Raw genomic sequence first — 23,546 nt, forward strand, 5'->3', positions numbered from 1 at the left:
GAAAAGTTAAATAGCTTAACACAAATATTTACATAAAGTTTGAATACTATTTAAAACTTTAAAATGGTTGAAACAGATTGGAGAGAAATTCTGAACTACTCTCAAAAAGAATTAAAGCAAACGGATAAAGAAAAACTTTGTGAAAGCCTCTCTTGGATGGAAGCTGATGATATAGAGCTGAACTTTTCTGATTTAAAATCATTATTTAGACTTGCCCAAGATATGTTGAAATTTAAAAGTGAACAGGTAAGTTTTTTACTAAAGTAAAAAATTTCAATGATTTTGTACATTACAAGTCTCTCCACACTCCAGAGAGAAAGCCAAAGCCCTTTGTTTATAGAAATATAAAATTTGGTAGCATTATGTTAAATTGTGATTTTGTGGTGTAGGTAAACAGTCTTCTCAGTCAGGTAGAAACACTTAAGCGGAAATATGGGAAGGCTAAAGGAAAAAATGTCACAATGGGTATGTTACTTTTAAAAGATACTACAATATATTGATTTAGATTAATATCAATTGGGCAATAATGAGCAGTGTTATTAGTAACTAGGATTGCCAGATTTTTTTCAGCCAATAAGGAGCAATTGCTTAAATAGGCAAAAAAATACGGGAATTTAGTTTTTTACCCGGGACAATTAAAAAACAAAATTATACAGTAACCATTTTTTTTTTCGAGAAGCAAAGATTTTTTATTGGTTTAACATAAATATGTTTATAAATATATTTTTATAAATATATATATTTTTTATATTTTATATTTTTATATATATATTTTTATAAATATAAAAATCAATCAAATTATAATCGTAATTAAAAACGGTCATCAACTCGCTTTTTATTAAATTAGGGATACATTTATTTTTCATATCAGCCCACTTATTGGGAATGTGTGTGAGTCCACTTATTAGGAACAGTTTGAGCTACGTATACTAAAAACGCTAGAGATTTCGGTACTGGAAAACTCTTTGATGACTTTCTACCAAGTTTCATTCGCTCCCATACTCTTGTAATCAGAAGTTGTATTAACAATATTCCGGTTTTTTCTGATTATTTGGAATTCTTGATACAAGCAATCCATATGTATTTCTTCTATCTTAAAATGTTCCGCCGTTTCTTGGAAATTGTTGTAGTTTATTTCGGATTTAAAGTATAAAAAGAGTACCTTGGAGAGAATATTATTATGTGAAAAATCATATCTTTCAACACGTTTTCTAGTAATTCGTTTGCGTCAGCAGTTAATCCACGTATTATTTAACTTTAATTTTTAAAGATTTATTTATAAAAAACGGAGCACCTTTCGAATATCTAACAGAGTCATTACATTATATCCATTTTAAAGTAAGCCTAAAATACGGGACGTCCCGGGAAACACGGGACGTCTGACAACGCTAATAGTACCTAAGTCTAGTCCAGTAACAACATTCTGATTTTAAATTAATTAATTAATTAACCGGTGCCGAGTGCACCGGAACTCATTACTTACAGTGTATTATAAATTTATTGAATTTACGAGATGTTGTTTACGAAAGTGTTGTAGATTTTTTTTGTTTGTTTTGCACAAACCGATAGAACTTATTCACGTAGACTATTCTTAGATTCTCCTGCGAGGGACGTGTTAGAAACAACTCAACATGACGAACTACTTAAAGCTAACAAAGAAATATTGGAGAAATTGTATTCAGAAATCGCAGAGTTAGAACGTCGTAAATCCAAATATATGGAGGAAGATAGTGAATCTAGTCGCGATGCTTTATCAGAAATGGGTGCTATTGCACAACTTGAAGACGAAGTAGTTAAAAAGAATAGACACATAAGAAAACTACTAAATGACGTGAAGGTAAGTCTTAAAAAAAAACACTGTTTTTAAAAAAAATATGTTAATGTGTAAATGTGAATTTACCGTGAATTCAAAGTTACAAGAAATATCTTAGTTAATGTTATTTAAAAGTAAGCGCGCTCTTTTTAAATGTGATTTTTAATTGCTTCATGGACTAATAGTCCGTGGATGTAATTTGAATGATACAAATTTTAAGATTATTGAAATTTGAATAAATTGCATTTCGTTTTTTATCATGATTGGCAGTTGGGACGGCATTCTTAAATATTATAACTTATGTGTGTGTTAGGATCAAACGACTAACTTCATGTTATTTTCAAATTTCAATTTGCTATTACGATTGTCGATTACTGATAGCTGTTTGTTGTGTTAATGTGTTCTTTATTTAATTCTAATTTAATTTACGTAAAAACTACAAATATTATCTTTTACCATGAGTTTTAAACTAGGAAAAAGTGTTCATTTCTGCTATTTGATGTGTTACATATTATGTATAATTTCTGACCAAAACCGTTACAGGCTAGGCAACATCGAAGGTATTGACTTCTTGGATAAGGCTGGATAACATAAGCTTTCCTGTTAAATCCTTTAAGACGTATGACCTGACCATATTTTATCAAAGACATTAAAGTAAAATTATAAATAAATTCTTGGTTGATTTTAGACACTTGAGGAAGAAAACGCTACTTTAAAGGAAAAGCTGTCAGTTTTTAAAGATAAACTTAAAGAATCCACATTGGTTATTGAAAATTTAACTGAACAGTTATTTACACTTAACAGTGAATGTTCACAATTAAAAAGTAAGTATTTAACTCATAATTTCGTAATTAATAAATTATTAGGAATTTATGCCATTTAAAAACAATGTAATACTTAAATTATTGTAAAGTTGCTCTAGGAAATTCTGAAGAAGAAAAGAATCGCTACAAAGTAGATATTGAAAGTTCAAACAAAAAAATACAAGATAAGACTTCAAAGAAAAATGTAGTCCAGGAGGAATTAAAAAATAAACTTCAACAATTTAAGGTACTCACAAGTCTACTCTATTTATGTAGATGTGGATGATATGATATTATAATAAATAATTTAAATATGTAATTATTTCAGGATATAATCAAAGAACAAAATAATGAAATAAAACAATTGAAAATGGAAAATATCATTAAAAAAGAGGAAATTACCAAACTAAAGAACAATAGTTCCCCATCAAAACAAGTATGGTATTATTAATGTCTATTATTTACAGGAGTATCATTTAAAATTAACTTTACTTTTTATTATCTATTTGCATCATATTAATAAGCCAGTCAAATATTCAACTTGTAAAAAAGTTACCCCCTTATTCCAAAAAACTCTTGTCTTTCTTGTCTTATCTTTCTAATTGTGTTAAATGCTAGGCCGAATTGAAAGACAAGGACTTTTGCTAAAACAATGCAATTAAATTTTTTGTATTTATAAAGAGTTAAGTTTACTTTAGATATGAGATAATATGTCAATTCAAACTTTAAGCATGAAAACCAAGAACTAAAAGTTAGAGAATTGCAAGAGAAACTAGAAGAAGCATCAAGACAAATGATAGAGTCGGCTGAACTCATTAATATATTAAAAAAGGAAAATCATAATCTCAAAAAGAATATAAAATTCAGTCCTTGTGAACATGAACAAAAAGTTGATGTTAAAGACACAAAAGAAAAAAATACAATTAAATCTTTACAAAAACAAATAATGAGAATGACATGTGAGTTGCATGGAGCAGAAGAGATGATTGCTTTAAGAGAAAAGGAGGTGAGTTACTACTCAGATCAGTTAATTATGTTTCTTATAGTTATTCTTAAAGGCAACAAATGGCTTACAGGTTGATTGTTTCTTATATTATTTATTTTATTGTAAAGAGAGATAATGTAATTAATGCACACATTTCACTTTTGATATGTTTATCTGTAGATATTTTAATTTTCATTCCTTGTAACATTAATTTTGCCTCCTGTAAATACAGCCTCTTGCACACACATCACTTATAAATTGTATTGCCTTTTACAAATATCTTAACTTTTTTATAAAAACCAAATCAGGCTGTTTTAATTAAACTAATCATTTGTTTCATTCTCTACACCTCTATGAATATTGTGATAGAAAGAGACACCTATAGTTACTTCAACCTTATAAGACTCATTACGTTTTATAAATGGGAATTATTTGAATAGCACAAACAATTATGCACTCACAAAAACATTGATATTTAATAATACCATACTGTCTAGCTTGAGACTCAGTCCTAGAATTCTTATATAAACAAGTTCTGTTGTAGCTCACTGAAATCACAGCTCAGTTACAACTATTGCAAACAGACAATGGTATAAGAACTCTTTTAATTGGATTAAAGAACAAGAAACAACAAATGAGAGTCAAGGATGATGGAATTAAGTCCCTAGTTGAAGAGGTTAATAGTCTTAACCAACAGTTAAATGATATACAAATTGAAAATGAATGTATGAGGTTAGTACAAACAATTAACAATTACCCAAAGCAGGAGTGTTGCTTTATCAATGAATTGTGTAATAACAATAATTTCTATACTAAAATGCTGTGAGGTGTAAAAAATATATATCGTCCTAGTTGACAGGGCCTATAACTCGGAGGACCTGGGTTCGATTCCCGACGAATAAATTAAGAGGAGCATAACAAATTAATTTCTGTTTCGTGTCGTTTATTATCAAGCCAGCTGATAGAAGAAAGCTCGCTTCTTTTTGTTATTGCCGCGTCCTTCTATAATAATGATCACGTCATGTCTTTTTATCTTTTGTTGTGACACTTGCATTCTTCAGCTATTGTAGGATGACTTCATACCTTAATTCCCAATAACAAAGTGTTTCCGACCGCTGCAGCTGCTCTTCAGGCAGAGATATGCTAGACAGCCCTAGCTCAGCTGTAAAGACCCCTAACGCAAACAGCGAGTACCTATCGCTTAAAAAATGGTTTATTTTTTATTTTTTTATATTTTTATTACATTTATGAAATATCGAAAATGAAAATTTCAGGGAACAACTCAATCTTCCTATAAATGAAAAAGTCAATACAACTGGATTTCTAAAAGTATACTACGATACGAAACAAGAGAACGTCGTACTGACACAGAAATTAAAGGAAATTGAAAATAAACTTTTAACTATGGAAGTCGAGAACCGTGTGAACGATAAACGAATAGCAAAATTGGTTAATGTTCTAAAAAATATGCAATATCCAAAGGAAAAACTCGATACAATCTTGAATGATGACGATGCTATGGAAGATTCGTGTATTAAGCAGAAAAGGTAATTTTTATTGTAATAATTTAAGACGTTATTAATTTTATACTGGGTACTCATATATAGGAAATTATTAAAATAAATAAAATCTAGGAGTTTATAATAAAAACTATTTAGAAAGAGCATTTCCTTTTTTTTTAATCTGTCATGTGTAAGAGTAGATTGTGGCTTGAGTGACTTATCCCTGAGGTTTCGAACCCCGCTTGTGCACCAATGGACTTTCTCTTTGCACATTTCATATTCGTACAGTGCAGGAAAACATCGTGAAACACAGAATGATGATCATCTACTTGCCTATTACAAAAAACCCCAGACCTAAAAGCGTAGCCCCACTGGTGTTTATTTATATATTAACTAGTGATTTTTTAACTCAATAATTTAATTGTAATAAAATATTCTCGTAGGCGTTTTAACTATTTAAAATGACCTCACTATAATTGAATAGTAATGTTATTAACCACTAACTCTACCGTATTTTAACAAAGGCGTGGCATGTTCACAAAAGAAATTTGAATATCTCCAATTGAATTTTAGGAAGAAATCCCTCGATCAAGGTGATATTACCGTTTCATCCATTCCACAAGAGTCCTCTGATTATCAAAGAATCCTTGAAGAGAACGAAGCTCTACGTTCCAGCTTGTCTGAGATTTTAAACTGTTTGAAGGATAACAGTACGTATTTAGATTAAATTAAATTGTTAATGACAGCCAATTGCGTCGCCGGTCTTTTAGAAATTATTACGCACTTAAATCCAAAGGCTGACTTTGTACGACTCAAGCAAGTTTACCTCAATAGCAATTTACGTGGTACGATATCTATATTGAAATCAGTACGCTAATGAAGTTGCGTGATAGGCTTAATGGAGCAAAGTGTATTAAAAATGCATAAACATCTACATTTAAGTAGAAATAAAACTAAACTGTGGTAAGTTGGTTACTTTTATGCTCGTTATTGTCTAGACTAGGTAAGTATATAAAAAATTACTGACAGAAAACTGAGGCTAAATTTTACAGTCGAAACTTAGTACTAAGTTTATACTTACCTTGACCGGTATGTCAAATCGTAATACGTTTTTGATATACTGAAATGTCAAGTGTATAATTAATTGATTAAGGATATATATAACATACTTCGACCGAATAACCGCGCGTAAAACCGCAGGGCACAGTTAATTAAAATATTAACACCCATATTCTCGTCTGCTCTAAGCCCTTAATTTGGGAACTGGTACTAAATGTAAATTTAAATCTTCTTTTTTTCATATAATTCATAAGTAAAAATAAATTTTGATTGGACTAAAAAACCAGTAATTGACCGATTTTACTATCTCTGTTCCTCACAGCGTAAATATAATTCGACAGAAAGAGACGCAATTGTAATTTGGGTTTTATGTGTTGGTATAATTTCTACTTTACTCCAGGTACTACAACTTCCGGTATTCTGACATTGGAGTGTCCAAGTCTAGACTCAGTATTACAGTCGATGGAGGCTCGTAAAATAGCGGGTTGGTTTGCTCCTCACATGAAGACGGTCTTGGAATTGAGGACTGCGCTCGGTGGAAGGGATGCACTCCTAACTGCCTTACATGAATCCAGGTAACCTAGGTTTCTTTTAGGTGTTCTGCTACGAAAACTACAATTTATGAGTTTAGGGAATTATGTAAAACTAGCTGGCCTGGCGAACATCGTACCGCCTAACAGTCGATTCTTTATTTTTTTTAAATACTTATTCTGCTATTCGGGACACCGGTCTAAAAAAAGAAAGTTGATAAGACAACAAATACATTATGTCAAAAAATAAAAATTTACCTTCCCGGAACCCCACCCACATTTTCCCACATTTTGTATGGGAATATAGAAAAATGTTGTTTTTAGACTTTTTCACTCAATTTTTTTTAATTTTTCTCTACGTAAGAACCATCCTCGTACTTCAAAGAATATTATTAAAAAAAATCAGATAAATCGGGCAAGCGTTTTCATGTTATGTCGTGACAACGGAAAACGGGTTTCATTTATATATATATATAGATATTGTTTTCCAATTGTTCTTAGAAGAGACCAGACCTTTTCCTTTTAAACCCATTATAAGAATATCGAGGTTTATCAATTCGATGTTTTGTTTTTGAGTATTTTGGTTTTTATAATATAATTAAAATGGAGGTGTTAAGTGTGAATTTTATAAAAATCTTGAGTAATGCATTTGCAGGAAGGAAACATTCGAAGTAATGCACCAACTGTCTAAAGAAAGTAAAAAAGCTATTGAACTAGAGAAGGAATTAACGGAACTCAAGTCTAATGTAGAGGCGGAAAAGGAATCGGTAACCTTCAGTGATGGCGAATTTGGTCCTTGGATATTAGAAAACGAATACAATATAGATTTTGAAGACACAGAACAAATACAAAATATACTCGCGAAGGGAGAAAAAATATATGAAAACCAAATTAAATATTGCCTAACATATTTCCAAAATAAATTTAAAACACTATACGAAAAACTTACTAATCTAGTTATTACGGTTAAAGAAGAGAAAAATAAGTGGCTCAAACAAGAAGAAAACTATAAAATAGAAATAGTTAAACTGAGAGCGCAAATGGAAGACGACATAAGTGAACCATCTCCGGGACTCGTAGAAAACTCAAATCTGGCGATTAATTTAAAATGTAATTTCTTGCAAGAGAATTACAAATATTTAAGGACGTTGAATGAAAATTTAACAAATGAATGTTTGGAGAGCAAAAAAGGATCTCTTATAACCATTTCGGATTATGAGAGAAAAGTACAAGATTTAATGGCGGTTATAATTAATATAACGGATAGATTACGTCACTCAATACCTATTGATGTGTTTTGGAGACAAAATAATTTACTCAATGAGTGTAATTTAAAATATCGGAAGTTACTTGAAAATAATACCAGTGATTGTATGAAAAGTGTAGACTTTTTGGCAAAATTGAATAAAACTAAAGCAGATATCATGAAGAGTTTTGAGGATCAATTGAGAAATGGTATTTTTATATCTTTTTATATATGATAAACGAGTCTACGGAATAGCTGCTACAGCCCATGGACACTCTGTTAGTGGGTGGGCCTTTAAGAGAGAACTTTTTTTTTCAAGTTTCCTGGGAGAATAGACCTCCACTGGTAGTCAACTCCACAGCTATGGACTCTTAAATCTGTAATTAAAGTCACAAAACTGTTGTCATTTGACTGTGGGATTTATATGAGTATTTGTGTATCTATTTACTGTATTTTTACTGTACACACACATACACTTTTATGATAAATAACACAACGACGATAATATTGCGATTTCAAAGAGTAAAATAATGATTCTTTCTTTATAGAACAGTTAATTGTTACCGCCGCCTATGCACACTCTCAATGCCAGAAGGATCGCGAGTGCGATATCCGCCTTTAAAGGGTATTTTTTTCTTGAAGAGCCTTAAGTGAATAGGTACGGAAATACTTTAGTGGTTTTACATAGTGGTGGTGTACGGCACAAAAACTGTCTAAACAACGCTCAGTTGTGGAACGACGGAATTCGAGGTAGTCCGGGTGGAATTTCGTATTCTCCCTCGAAGTCCGATGATGAAGCTGCATATGTTACTTTGAATTTGTTTAGTACTAAAAAGTTTAGTTATTTGTATTTGCCTATAAGGCCATCTTTGATATGAGGCAATCACATTTTATACATAATCGCATAAGTATTGTACGGATTTAACTTTCCCATTAAACAAAATAGTTTTTTTATTCATAGAAATAAAAATATTGTTTAGCCTTAATCTATAGTTGTTTTAGGTAACATCGAAAACACACGCAGTGAGTTTCAAAATTCGATCGCTCAAAAACAACTCGTTTTGTTATCAAATGAATTAGACAGTAAGACCAAGGAAATACAACAGCTGAACACAACTATAGAAGACCTTCAAAAAGCACAAAATCAATTTATGTAAGTTTTGTTTCGTTATTTACGTAACTTGAATGCTTTATAAGAATTGTGGTCGGCGCCGAGAATTAAATATCTAGAGGAAAGAGAGCCGGTTATGCGAACTAAAATAATACGAGTACGACGGTCTTATACGAGTTTTGTTTGATTAGATGTAACATTAAGATACTTTTTTTTTTGAGGGGGGACTAGCGATAGATCAATTTTGATTCATACTTCTGTCATGAAGCTTTATTCATATTTTTTTTTTATCACGATGATTAATATAAAAATATCAAACTATAAGGACGTTGTCATAAAAAAGATATTTTAACCCTGTTGCGTTCTGTTTCAGCACAGACTCTAGACTCGCGTAAATCGTTGACATCAGTTTTACAGTCCTGGGAAAATTTATACCGCAATCAAAATCATATTATCTTTAATAGTAAAATATACTTTTTGCTCCAAAGTCCTTCCGTTCCTATTTGACCATACTTTTCTTTCATTCTCTTTGGTACTAACAAAGTAAAAATCAGCGTTTATGTTTGTTTAAACTAATTTTTATTTTATTATTATTAGTTGGGACGAAACTATATTAAAATTGTTTTGTTTCAGAAACCAATTGTCTTCTACGTTAACGGATGAAGAGATGAAATCAATGAAAGAAGATCTAAAAACGGTTTCAGATGAAAACAAAGCTCTTAAGGAACATTGTCAACATCTAAATTCAAAGTTGGACCTCGTCACCACACAGGTATGTCATATGGAATAGGTACATTATAGGCACCACAAATTTGCCGCAAGTATAAATGTTAATTAAACTGTAAAACTTACCAATACATATGCAGTTGTGTAACAAAAAATAGAGTAAAACGTCTAGGCTTTAGATTTTTCATCTGTTTGGTGATCATTTGTTTTCTCTAATTGTTATGGACAAGTAGGTGGTCAGCCTGAAACGGTCGACGTCACTGCTTAATAAATGGAATACCCTTTAGAGATTGAAAAAAACAAACAAAAATCCAGCATTTTCACTTATTAGCAGCTTAATTAAAATGAATATATTAGGCAAAATAATTTTTAGTTTTTAAGAAAATACTTTTTTTGGTATCATTATATATATATTCATAAAAATTTCCTCGTTACTTACTTATTTTTATTTTACTTAGATTTTAATACATACTAAATTTATTATGTAATTTTATTAAACTTGATTATACAATTATGTGACACCAAAATTATTCCTTTGAGATTTATTTTTCTTTCAGTTACAAGCGTATACTCAAAAGGAATTAACATCAGAAGTAGAACTTGACTTTCTACGACATCAAATATTAGACTTACAATCAAGTGGCCAAAAGGCAGTGGTATCGAGGTAAGATTAAAAAAATTACCTTAAATCAAAGGATGTAAGGATGTATGGCCTCCACACTGATCTCACAAGTCTGAAACATGATTTATGTCAATTAATCATAGACTAAATAAAATAATCCTTGACTGTACTTAATCTAGGGTATTTTTACATAATTTATTTCGTACTAAAATAAAAATGTCTTTATTCATTATAAGTACATATCCATTAAAATGTGTAAGATTTGGGAACCCTTTTAAGTAAAAAAAAATACCTACTACTGTTTGCGTAGTTGGGTGTTGATGTGTGGTACGTGAACCAAAGCATCTTTGTCTCTCGACAAAGGCTTTCAAATGTTGCTCTGTCCATCGCTACCAATACCCGGCTAGTCTTATGTCTTCCTCACAATGGAATGGAAAGAGAATGGAAATAGAAGAAAGTAGTAAGGTAAGGCGTTGGGAGAACGACATAATGCTAGATTTGCCACACGTCACTTTTATTGCCCAGAAGAAAACATCGTTACCACAGTAACAAACACGGTGCTAGGTTTAGTCCACTTTTTATTCGTAAAAAACTCGACTAAAGATAGTACGGTCAAAATCTTCTATATTATGTATGGATGAGGCAGACAGATTTTTGCCGGTTCTGTCCGGTCAGAGGTTGGATTTTGTAACATAATAAATTTTCATATTTTATAATATTGTATTTTTTTAGACTAAGCAACGAAATTTTAATATCTCATTTGCAAGCGACGGAAAATTTGCATAAAGTGGAAAGTCTTAAATTATCATTAAATAAGGAAAGACAACTCAGATTAGACGTAGAAGACATTTTACATAAGCAACAGAAGAAATTTGATATTTATGTCACACGAAATAATTTACAATTCAGGTAAATGTTAAAAATTAAATAGTAATTATTATTTCATAGGACTCAAAGACATTTACTTAATTAAGAAATAGGTTTTAATGTTAATCCCTTCTTATTTATAGTTGTATTGCCTAAACCCTGATTTAAATCTTTCCCGACATTGCAATAGGTACATGTTAATAATCTTCTGACTGAAATCGACTTTGGAATCTAAATTTACTTAGGTGTCCATTGTTTTCAAAAGGGCATATTAGGGTTATTTACATACATTTTAAATTGCGTTTTAACATGGTAAACATTTATTTTTTTTTAGACACCAGTTGAATATTTATCTTTTGTATATAACAAAATTTTATACATTATTTTTCCATTTAAAAACTAAATATGTTATTAACTACAGAAACATGTTCGACATAATAGAAGTATTAAGGAATCAATATCAGGGAATAATACCAACTATTTCGATTGAGAATTATTTAAAAAGTGTAGAAGAATCATATCGCAAAAATGTTGAAGTTGATGCAAAGTTAAACGATATTGAAGACATACGGAATAATTTGATGATTAAACATACTGTTTGCGATCAGATACTGAATCTGAAACCAAAATGTGGGGATGCTTGCCCTCATAAAATAAAATACATGATGTTGGTATGTATTAAATATATTCTAACATGTCCAAATACAAAATAAATTGTTAGTTTTTCTAACATTCATAGTAGCATCGCGAGAATATTTTCGAATTATTGTTTTTCGGATTGGTTTAAGTAAGTTTAAATTCTGACAAGTGACTGTTAACAAAAAATAAATTGAAAAATTCACGATGTGTTTGTAAAAAATTTAAGGCTCTGTAAGCAAAAAAAGTGATCAGCGTTCTGTCTACACGCCGTCGACTTTTTGTGTACAAAGCATGGCGATGTTTTCACCGTTAGAGCGAATGTTAAATGCGCACAAAGGCAAGTCCATTGGTGTATAGCCGGGATCGAACATACGACCTGGCGGATGAAAGTCGTTCTTTAGGCGTTCTACTTCGCTACTGATGTGTTTGTAAGCTTAAGGATCATATCTCGAGCTCTTCAAGCAATTAATAAGGATTGATTGGAACAATAATATTGCCCATGACCAACAAGACTGATGCCAAATTTCTTGTTGTTGTCCACTGTAAAGTACATTGTACGTAACTTCAGAGACTCTTATTCCTGAGGTCTTAGGTTCGAACCCAACTGTGCCCTGTAATGGACTTTCTGTCATTAGAGGGCGATGAAGGAAAACCAACATGCCTTATACCCAAAAAGCGAGGGCGTGTGTTAGGGTTAGAATGTTGATCACCTTCTTGCCTTTTAGAAAAAAAAAATCATAAACATATTCATAAATCTAGACCTTGGAAAGCCTCGTTTCCACTTGAGCATGCTCGGACGAATGAGCGGCTCATTTGGCCGAGCCGCTCAAGTGAAGACGCCTGAGCACGCTCGGCCCGAGCAAATCCGAGCGCGCTCAGGGCGAGCCGGCATCTGTCGGTTTTTGTCCGTGCTCAAAGGCGCTCAGTATTCGCTCGGCGCTCAGTGTGGACGGTTCTTTTTGTGTTTGAGGCGAGCGCGTCGAATTCGCCGAGTTTTAATTACGTTTACTTTTTCTGTTATTTGAAAAATGAGTGGCTTGTGGGATAACGAGACTTGTTTAACATTAATTGATGCGTATAGTTTCGATATTCAGCTCCACTATGGGGCGGTGCTATGATTTGAATATGCTTGCCATCCATTGCCCCAACACAATGAGGGTAGTTCCACTTTTTTTCGAAGTTTCGTGATATATCTAGCCATTCACTTTCTGTTCGAGGATCCTGAAGCAGAATAACAAACCACCGAGCATATACTGATCAGCCTGAGCACAGCTTTTTCAATGTTGAGGCTCGTTCGGCCAAAATATTCATTTTGTTCCTCTGAGCATACTCAGGCGAATGAGCGGCACATTCGCCCGAGCATGCTCAAGTGGATACGAGGCTTAAGATTGTAACGCCAATTGTTTTTGTAAAATTCACTCTAATACATAGAACTCTTTTTAAGTCTTAATAGATTTCATTACATGCTCTAATCTAAAGTCCTTCAAAAATGAATATTTAAACATACAAATTTTACAGGAAAAATCCAATGTACTGGAACTAGATCATTGCAACAAAAAGATAGCTACAATCGAACAGTCACGTGACCATTTACTACAGCGGTATAATAAATTAGAAAAAACGCTACTTTTAATCAACCAGGGATTCAAACCTAAAACATTTGAAAAGACCATTAATACTCTATGTACTAATGATGGTTCAGTGGAAGTGGAAGATGTACAGTCCGATTCTGAATCGAATGATAAAGGTAAAATATTACTTTACTACCAATTTTGATTTTGGGCTTCAAAAGAAATCATTTAATCCACTTGGAAGTAAATTTTAATAGATTATGTACAGAATAAATATACAAGGTTATTGGTAATTAGACAGGTTTTAACGGTTTTTTTGTTTTTAAGGCATTTTAGTGGAAAAAAATATTGGAATAATATCGGTTTTCGTCTCGCATTTTTAATTTTTGTAATTGATATATAATCAACGTTTAATCATTTTCATAAATCAGAATACAAAATGATAATTAAATTGATGTTGCATGTTTGTCTTAAAAAATACTAATATTCAACATAATAACTCAAAAATTGTGGCAATTTACACGTGGTTAAAATTATTGCAACCCTTATCACCTACTAACGGGAATAAGTCGAATTACCAATAGCCCTGTATATTAGTTATTATACCATATAAACCATTCGACTAAAACCTTTTAATAAGAAACCCATTTTAGGGAACGAAACTTATACCTTATCTCCAAAGAGTGAAAAAAACTCTCCAATAATTCAAGAGAAAATAATTGAAACCAAAGCTGTTTATACACAAACAATTATTAAAACAGAAAACAAAGAAATACAAGCTAATGATCAAGCTATCAAAGATCTCAAAAGCCAAATTGAAATATTAAAAAGTGAAAAGAAAAAATACGATCAAAAATTTAATGAAATCTTAGTCACGTATAAAGAACAATCACAAGACATGAGTCTATTACGAAATAATATAAATCAAGTGACGAGAGAAAAATCTGACTTAGAAGAGAATTTAAAAAGGTTAAAAGATTCATACAAAGATAAAAATGTAATATGCCACAATCTCCAAACCACAGCAGATAATTTACAAAAACAATTAAATGATTTAAGAAATAACGAAACTGCCCGAGCGCAGAGCAAAACTGATGACGAAAATAAAAGTCTTCTACTAATCAAAAAGCTTGAGAATGATAAAAAATATATTATAGAGGAATACAAGAATTTGTTGAATAACGAGAGAGATGAATTTGCCAAATCAATACACGAATTTCAAACGAAAATCGCCGTGTTGCAGTTAGAATTAGATAAGTATGTTCTTCAAGAGATTTTAGTAGATTTTTTTTTAATTTATATACTTTATACGTACTGCCCCTAGTGATACGTAGAGTGATATACTTTTCATTGATTTGCCCCATTTATAAATACTTACACTGTTTAGCACTTTTCAGATAATAAATATAATAATACTTAGTGGCTATGTGACCCTATGTGGGTGTATGTTTCTTTCATCATTTTTATAGATATGCATGCCGGTCACGGTCACAGTGTTTGCGTACACCGTAAGGGCAAGCGTCATTTGCGCTAATAGAAAATTTTATTGGTGCAACTTCATCATTCGCACGACTTGACCTGATCACGGTTGAGGGTCTCACGCTTAAACCACTAGACCAACACTGCTCTAATAATAAATATGCTTTTCGAAATAATTTCGCCATTATAGTTATAGTTGATAAATTATCGTCATTTGTTATAATTACTCTAGAGTCTAGAGCATACAAATTCAAGGCCAAAGAACCTTATTAATTATAGAAAATATGTGAAACCGTGTTTATGACCTCATCCTCATTAATCAATTAGATGTTATGATAATCTTATCTCGTATTACGTAAAATTTTCAGTAAAGGAAACAATGTCTCAGAGAAACCAGTACCAGAGAAGTTAAATACAAAAATCGCAGAGTTAGAAGATAAATGTTTTAAATTGAACACGGAGTTGGAAACATGCGAGTCGGACCTGTTAGTGAATTGTGTGAATTTTATGTGAATATTGTTATTTAGGGAAAATTAATGAAATGTGTTAAATTTCTATGAAATTGTGAAATTAAAATTGTTCTTAGCAAAATTAAGAGAAAAAAATGATATTATCCTGATGCTAGTGACTAGCGACTGTGTTATCGCATATCTTGCTTTTTTTGCTTTCAAAACTCTTTCTCTCTCTCTCTTTCTTGGGTCATTAGATAAAAGCCTGTTTTGTAAATTACTAGAACCATTCCAAAAAATCACTATTAGAACCAGAGTTACATTCATTTAAAAAATAAATTTCCAATCGTGTAGTAGGCAATATGGTGTTAAACAATAATGGTAATTATTTAGGAAAACGTGTAATGCTGAATTGGAACGTTGGAAAAATTTAGCTTCGGAAAGACTTACGAAAATGGAGCATTTAAGCAATCAATTGAAGGAGCGGCACAACCAAGAAGTATGTACATTATGTATAAGTATGATTCTGTATGGATTACTTCCTTACTATGTTATGTACTTATTGGATTTTAAAATACGGGAATCATAGTTCGAGCTAAGTCTCGACACAGAATCTTACCTTAAGTCTTGATTAAATTTAACTATGCCATCATTTATCAATATCGTCAATATTGATGACAATGCAAAATCCCTTTAGCCAATAAATATTTTTTATACTATTCGTTTAAACAAAATTTCCAGATTATTTCCGTCTACATTTTTGTGGTATACTTACATATGTGGACATTATATAAATAATAAGCCTTGTTTTTTCTTTTACCATTTTAAATATAATACAAATAAAAATATTTGATCTACAGTGTGTCCTGGGAAACGTAGGCGCCCTTTCTAGCTCTCTACAATTATTTTTATCCCAATTCTCGTTAACATCCTCTATGCGATTACCTATTATTGTCTCCCTTTTTTTCCATCTCGGGGATGTCATTCAGTGGTGAATCTTGTGCCCCGACCATCACCATTTTAGCCGGCTTATTTTCTGTAAAATACTTAAATCTTTCTGACTTAGTCTGCCCCTACGTGATCTTTTAGAGTGACATAATTATAGAAATATACTATAGTGTAAAAGCAATGAATCGGCTTCACCAAAGTTCGGCAAATTATATTAAAAATATTTTTCGCGTATGTGTTAAACTCAGAAGACCTACAGTTGTAATTGTATTTTCAACGCCCAAGTTTAATTGAAGGTTTTTGAAAAATTTGCACTGCCGATCTGACAGCCTCCGGTCTAATAAAAGTTTAGCCTTCAAGGATTTTTCTATAATTATAAATTTTAAATGTTTTTATATATTTTGTATTTGTGTTGTGTCAGTCATGTTTCCATTTTTATTGATGGAAAAATTTGCAGGTGGATTCATATAAAGCAGAGAACGAACATTGGCTTCTGCAATTGAATGAAACTCAGCGCGAACACGTAGAGTTGAGAAATAAGCTCGGAGAACAAAAATCCTTGCACATAAAACAAATGGCTGAAAAGGACGCACATATCGAACACCTACGCTCCGTTATCAACAATCTTAAGGTGAGTTATTGAACTTTCTTTTTAAGATTTTATCGCGGGCTATGAGCGCGACGACCGAATCAAGAAATTCCGTAACGATAACGCGGCCAATACGCGTTAGAGCGGGACAGATCGTATACTGCGTCTCACATCGGTTTAGCGTGATCGGATAGGCGTGTTAGTCTGAGTCTGGTAGAGTGGTAGATATAATAAATATCAAAGAAAAACTTAATATCAAAGAAAAAAAAATACTGCAATAAATAAATAAATAATTATATTGCAAAAGTTTATAAAAAATTCTATGCTTTACTGCGCCAGTCCCCGAGTGCCACGCGTTTTTTATTTATTTTTTTAAATATCAATCTAGTCTTACTTTAAACTAATAAGTAATTTAAGTCTAATAAATAGTCAACATTAAGAAAGTGTCCTATAACACTAATAATAGTTTCTATTAAGGCGAAGACACGTCTTTTATGATGAAAATAAAGCGTATTTTGATTAATTCAAAGTTTCTTTTTTAATCTCCTTCTTGGGTGTCTGTCTTAGCCTTTACCACTTTCTCCGCTTTTAGATATACTTTTTATTATTTCTGTTTGAAAAAAGTGTTTATTATTTTTTTATAATCTATTCATGTAGATGACACGTAAAAAATTGGTCATTTGTATAAGTTTTAATAATGTATCTAAGAAGTCTTTGTATCTAAGAAACCGGTGTTAGTCTAGGTGTACGATGCTTGATTAGACGCTGATCTAATAATATTAGACAGCTAACCTTTAGACAGCTCTAAGTATGACTTACGTATATCTATAACGTATTTGATTTGACTTAAGCCATACTTAGCAATAAGTTTCTACTTGACGAGACTGACAGTAACATGAAGCCGTATTAATTAGTATTTTAATTACAGACTCAAATAATTAACATGCAAACTATGATCTCGATAAATGATCCAAGTTTTGATCTCTCCGCCATTGTGGAGGTTGAAGAAGCGAGCGACGCGATCTCACATCAAGACTCAGACCGACTGGAGCTGAAGTTCGGTTCAACGGGCGATCTTAATGAACAAGATGACCTGAAGTTTCCTAGCAGTTCAACAGCTATATGGTTATAATTTGATTCTAACATATTTCTTTTGATATTTTTGCATGATGAGGATAGATGCTAAATTTGAGGGTAGACGTTTTATTTTTGAAATTAAAAAAAAAAAATGGAAATTCACTCTCACTTTCAGGCAGGAGCCGTTAATTTCTATTATTTTGTTAATTTCTATCATTTTGATATTTTTGTATGATGAGGGTAGATGCTAAATTTGAGGGTAGACGTTTTATTTTTGAAATATTATAAAAAAATTGTAAATTCACTCTCACTTTCAGGCAGGAGCCGTTAATTTCTATTATTATGTTAATTTCTATCATTTTGATATTTTTGTATGATGAGGGTAGATGCTAAATTTGAGGGTAGACTCTATTTTTGAAGGATTATAAAAAAAAATTAAATTCACTTTCAGGCAGGAGCCGTTAATAGAAAGGTTACGAAGGGAAAAACAACAAGTCAGCAAACAAAATGCAATTCTACGGAAGCAGATAAAAGTGCTCGCTGGGAGAGAACGACGAGCACGCCTCGACGCACAAAATCTTAAAAATCAAGTATTTAGAATGTGTGTATTTTATGTTTAAGGGTTTTAATATGAAACGTAACCTGGCCGATTGCAGGATTTTCTGAAGGTTTATAAGATACTCCTAACTAATAAATGCCTATTTAGACGCCAGTGACGCTACAACCTTTAAGTTCTGGACCTCAGATTTTTGAATAAGATTTAGGATCATTTAGCTTTAGCGTACGACTTATTACTGAGGTCGTAGGTTCCGTTCCAGGCTGTGCACAAATGACTTTCTGTATATGTGCGAATTGAACGCTTGCCCGTACCACTACCACTCACAGTGCCCGTACTGGTTATTATTATTGTCACAATTATAAATATAATGAACTAAAACTGGGTATTAACAAAATAAGTAATTATTTATGTATAACCCTATTAGTTATATATTTAGCTTGGTAATAGTGGAAAATGTGCGTGATTCTTATTTACACAGGTCACAGAGAAAGAAAATAATTTAACAATTATAAAAAAATGCTTGAAAATTTTAAGTGATTTTCAAATTTTTAAATTAAATATCAATGGATAAAATTTCAGAAGCACATCCGGTAACAAAGTGTCATCAGTAGAATCAGCCACCCTCCAGAACAAAATCGCATCATTACAAGCACAGCTGACAAGTGCAAGAAGAGACGCGCATTCCACTGTTGCTCTTTGGGATAAATGGAAGAGGTATTATTCAAATTCTAATGCTTTCAGACAGAATTTCTTCGATTTTTTTTCCTTACTGCTTTGACCACGTGCCTCGTGCTTTGGTCATGTGCCTAATGATTTCACAAGAATGGTTCTCTGTAACGACGATCAGTTCTCGTTAGAACAAAAATTGTTTATTAGTAAAAGTAAATCGTAAAATCAATCAATTGTTAATAATGATATAATAAATATATTATTGGAAAAAGTTAAGCAATCTTCGGAACCATAAATATTTTGATGAGGTGACATCTCATCATAATGTGATAGAAACTCATATAATATAATAATAGCATATAAAAATTTTACCTGAGGCAGTCTAGAGCATACTGCATAATATTGTTAATAGGGCGAATATTACAAAGGAAATTGATATGAAGTAGTTCTTTAATATATGTTTTGAATTTGGTGGTAGTTTAATATATTTTTTCATAGACGTATTATAATCCTCAAACAAGTTGTGGGGTTTGTTATCACTTGTATGTTACAAAGTAACAAAAATATATTAAAGCGAGCGAAACAAAGTTCGCTGGGGCAGCTAATTTACAGTCCTTATATTAATTAAGACAACTAATAACTTATAAACTTACTAAAACAAAGTTAAAAAGTAAGAGCAAATGTAAGTATGAAAACATGATTATTCAAATGTTGGTAGTAGATACAAAAATCGAAGAAAAAGAAATAAAAGATTTATAAATTATTTTCAGGGCACAACAGTCGTCGGATCGTTGGCAAACCAAATACGAAGAGAAATGCCAAGAGGTTATAAAACTTGAGTCCAGTTTAAATCTAGCGAGATCATCTATTCAGAGGTTGGAGAAGGAAAAACGCATGCTCTTATCAAGATTAGAGGCAAAAAGTAAATGACTTTCTTATCTGTATTCTTGAAATCATCAATGGAATTTTCTATTATGTACGAATTTAACACTTGTTCGTACGGTGAAATTTAACATCGTAAGGAATGCTTTAGACCAAAATATGTACGGCGTGTGTCAGCAATCTGAGACCAAGTCTTATGCGGGCCATAGACGGACCGCATGTTGCAGTCAAGACCGACTGCAATATGCGGTTTCCTCAGGAACTGCTCGAGCGGTCCGTGTATGGCGGATATGATTTTAGAATGGAAACTGCAGATCGCCGTGCGGCGACCGCTTAGAGCAGTCGCTATCGGCTGCAACATGCGGTCCGTCTATGGCCAGCGTTAGAGAGCTCCACTGGTTTGTTGTACCTCCTTGATGTCGTTTTTTAACAGACTTCAAAAAATGTGTGTTTAACTTGTATGTTAGTTTATTTACAAATTTAGAAGCTAAAAGTCATACCTACATTCCTTTTGATTTCTTTATTAACATTCCAAGCTTTATTAAAATCGGTTACGTAGTTTTTGCGTACGTATACGCATTTCTGGTAAATACCGTAGATGTACGTCCTTATTAGAAATGGATTATTTAAAATATAGCTATATATAGTAGTATATAGTTTAAAATTTAGTCTGTACGCATTTATTTTTAATAAATTCTCGGTTAAATATAAAGATGAATGAACATTTCCAGATACAAAAACCCTAGCTATAGAAAAACATGACTGTGAACCATCAGAGAAGTCAGCAAGACCAGACTACTGCGAGATGCCGCCCGTTTCTACTAAGGCTTTGGTTGAAAGAATAGAAGCCCAACAGAGAAGAATTGTGGCACTAGAGTTTGCGGAGAAGGTAATGTATATAATAATATACCTTCTTAATAAGTTTTCATTTTCCAGTTTTTATGGGACAGGAGGCAAATGAACTGGCAACTTAAACTTAAGTGTTTACTGCCGCGCATGGACACCCGCAACACCTGGATGTTTGCTAGTTGTAGTGGTAGGAAGACCCCTAACGTTTGGAAACCTGGAATGGCAGGCTGGTTCCATAGTGGTGAGGTAAGTATCTTTAAAAGCGGTCCGTCGTGGAACGTTAAAGTGGAATGTTACTCCGAAAAGTTCTTCGGAACATATGTAGTAGTATGTCGGGTAGGTATATCCCATTTTTTCACTACTAATTTACATATTTAAATTTCATTTTGTAAATATTTACAGGGTAATGAACCCCTAGTGTCTGAGTACGAGAAATCGTTGGCAGAAATAACATCGCTCAAGGGTCAAGTGCTCAAACTGGAGTCGGCGCTACTCGAGGCTCAAATCAAATCCCCGCTCAAGTCTAGTCAAGATTACGAACCCGAACTTGAATATTGGAAAAGGTTTGATTTTCCAGATAGAGATGAGAATTAAAAACCATTTCAGATTATTTATTAGGGGCTATAGAATCTGTACAATTGTGGTTATTTTTAATTGTTCAGGCTTTAGAGAATCCGCAAAAACGCGGACAGGCAAGATGGCGTCCCTATCACGTACCATGCTTGTAAACAAACGTTAAGTTTTGTACGTGTTTATTTTCATTCTTCATTTACACAAATACACATTATATTTCGATTAAAAACAGTCTCCGACGAAAATCCAGAACAGTATTTAGATTAGACAGATTATCAGAATGACCCTAGCAGACTAAAATTGGGAGGGCTGATGGCGACGTGTATCTCGTTCGTATATACATATTAAGTTTCTCATGTAAATAAAATACATTAGTTTTGTAATGAGAAATAAAGTTCTTTAAACATAAACCGCCGATGGGCAAAAATATATAATTTTCTTATTTGATTCCTTTCCGTTGCGTTCGGAGAGATACGTCTAATTGTTTAAAGAGTATACTTCCTCAAAGGCTGGCAACGCACCCACTTAAAATGAGTGTCCATGGGCTGCGTCGAGTCCCGTAAAATAAAAAAAATAAAAAAAATAAGGAATAAGTGATACATGTATCTTATGTTCCATAATAAATATATTTTAAGCCTTTAGCGCTAAGTATGAGCGTAATTCTAATTCACTTACTTTTAACAGCAAAAACCTTAACATTTTTTCCAGACAGACTTATGAAAATATAACTGAAAATAGTTATTAACAAGTCAAGTTTTACGTTAAGCTTAATTTAAACTCGTTATAGAGAATTAATTGTAGTAAAATTTCAGTTATTGTGAAATGCTGAAGGAAGAAAACGTCCAGTTATCACTGCGCGTGAGTTCTTTAGAATGTGCGCCTGCGTCTTCACAACGGGTCAACGACTTGGAACAGACTGTTCTTACATTAAGAGGTAATTGTGGTCTAAAAGAACACAGGCATTTAACGATACTTTATAGTTATATTTATTATATACTTTATATTATGTTTGACAGATTGAATTTTTCTCATTTTTGACAGCTCAAATGTATCTTATATATATTTCTCGTGTCACAATGTTAGTTACCATACTCCTCCGAAACGGCTTAACCGATTTTTATCAAATTTTATATGCATATTCAGTAGATCTGAGAATCGGCTACTATCTATCTTTCAACCCCCTAAGTGATAAGGAGTGTCCACTACAAAAAAAAATATTCTTTAGATTTTTTTTTGTTTTTATGATACAGCATACAAAAATAGATACAACCCCTATTTTTCACTCATCTACGATCAACCTTTATTTTTTATTATTGTAGATAGTTATTTTTATTGAACTAAAATAATATTTCCTAGAAATAATATACATGGCAAAACAACGTTTGCCGGGTCAGCTAGTATAGATATAAAAATATATACATATATAGATTTTCCTATACCAATAATTCAGATTATAGTATTTCTGAAAAGTACTTCAAACGTGTCAATGATAAATTATTTTGTTTTTCAGGTTTAGTTAGTAAATTACAAGCGGAACAAAAATCATCACACGCCATCTCTAAGCGACCCGACTCCCGACCAACGAGTGGACGCAACTCTCTGGATAGAGTAAGAATTATTAGCATTTATAATCAAAATTGTTATTTATTGAATAAAGTTGAAAAAGGATTTATTTATTATTAGGTTACGTAATAAAATATATGAATAAATCCTAAAAACTCAGCTAAAAGTTAAAATCGTTTAAAAGCATTTTCAGAAAAGTGTGTTTTTCTTGGCTATATTTAAGAATTTAGCTAAATAGAAACAATTATTCTTAAAGTTTAATGTTTAATGTGTGGAAACCTGGAATGGCAGCTGGTTCCATAGTGGTGGTGCCATTGTATTGTATCGTATAGTATCTTTAAACGCGGTCCGTCGTGAAACGTCAAGGTAGAATGGTCCTCCGATTTATAGTATTACAGCTGTAGTAATATAAAATTATTATGTAAATTACAGAAG

The 23,546-nt window shown here is 32.2% G+C and overlaps 1 protein-coding gene across 1 annotated transcript in view; it reads left to right on the plus strand.

The window, feature by feature from the left end:
- LOC125063425 (centrosomal protein of 290 kDa) overlaps window positions 1–23,546 on the plus strand; it is a 25,977-nt gene continuing 2,431 nt past the window's right edge. The window contains exons 1-31 of the mRNA XM_047669852.1: window positions 1–246; window positions 390–465; window positions 872–924; window positions 1,538–1,837; window positions 2,502–2,637; window positions 2,727–2,863; window positions 2,945–3,052; window positions 3,347–3,622; window positions 4,146–4,333; window positions 4,876–5,148; window positions 5,677–5,813; window positions 6,563–6,737; window positions 7,348–8,147; window positions 8,941–9,091; window positions 9,683–9,821; window positions 10,333–10,439; window positions 11,130–11,306; window positions 11,686–11,935; window positions 13,422–13,650; window positions 14,128–14,731; window positions 15,322–15,438; window positions 15,796–15,901; window positions 16,808–16,981; window positions 17,868–18,064; window positions 18,468–18,617; window positions 19,155–19,289; window positions 20,015–20,166; window positions 20,858–21,015; window positions 21,378–21,538; window positions 22,361–22,482; window positions 23,059–23,156. Of these exons, the coding sequence (XP_047525808.1) occupies window positions 64–246; window positions 390–465; window positions 872–924; window positions 1,538–1,837; window positions 2,502–2,637; window positions 2,727–2,863; window positions 2,945–3,052; window positions 3,347–3,622; window positions 4,146–4,333; window positions 4,876–5,148; window positions 5,677–5,813; window positions 6,563–6,737; window positions 7,348–8,147; window positions 8,941–9,091; window positions 9,683–9,821; window positions 10,333–10,439; window positions 11,130–11,306; window positions 11,686–11,935; window positions 13,422–13,650; window positions 14,128–14,731; window positions 15,322–15,438; window positions 15,796–15,901; window positions 16,808–16,981; window positions 17,868–18,064; window positions 18,468–18,617; window positions 19,155–19,289; window positions 20,015–20,166; window positions 20,858–21,015; window positions 21,378–21,538; window positions 22,361–22,482; window positions 23,059–23,156 (6,069 nt within the window). The 5' untranslated portion in view covers window positions 1–63. The remainder of the gene's footprint in view (window positions 247–389; window positions 466–871; window positions 925–1,537; window positions 1,838–2,501; window positions 2,638–2,726; window positions 2,864–2,944; window positions 3,053–3,346; window positions 3,623–4,145; window positions 4,334–4,875; window positions 5,149–5,676; window positions 5,814–6,562; window positions 6,738–7,347; window positions 8,148–8,940; window positions 9,092–9,682; window positions 9,822–10,332; window positions 10,440–11,129; window positions 11,307–11,685; window positions 11,936–13,421; window positions 13,651–14,127; window positions 14,732–15,321; window positions 15,439–15,795; window positions 15,902–16,807; window positions 16,982–17,867; window positions 18,065–18,467; window positions 18,618–19,154; window positions 19,290–20,014; window positions 20,167–20,857; window positions 21,016–21,377; window positions 21,539–22,360; window positions 22,483–23,058; window positions 23,157–23,546) is intronic.

Source organism: Pieris napi, chromosome 3, assembly GCF_905475465.1.
Source record: "Pieris napi chromosome 3, ilPieNapi1.2, whole genome shotgun sequence".
Lineage (NCBI taxonomy): Eukaryota > Metazoa > Arthropoda > Insecta > Lepidoptera > Pieridae > Pieris > Pieris napi.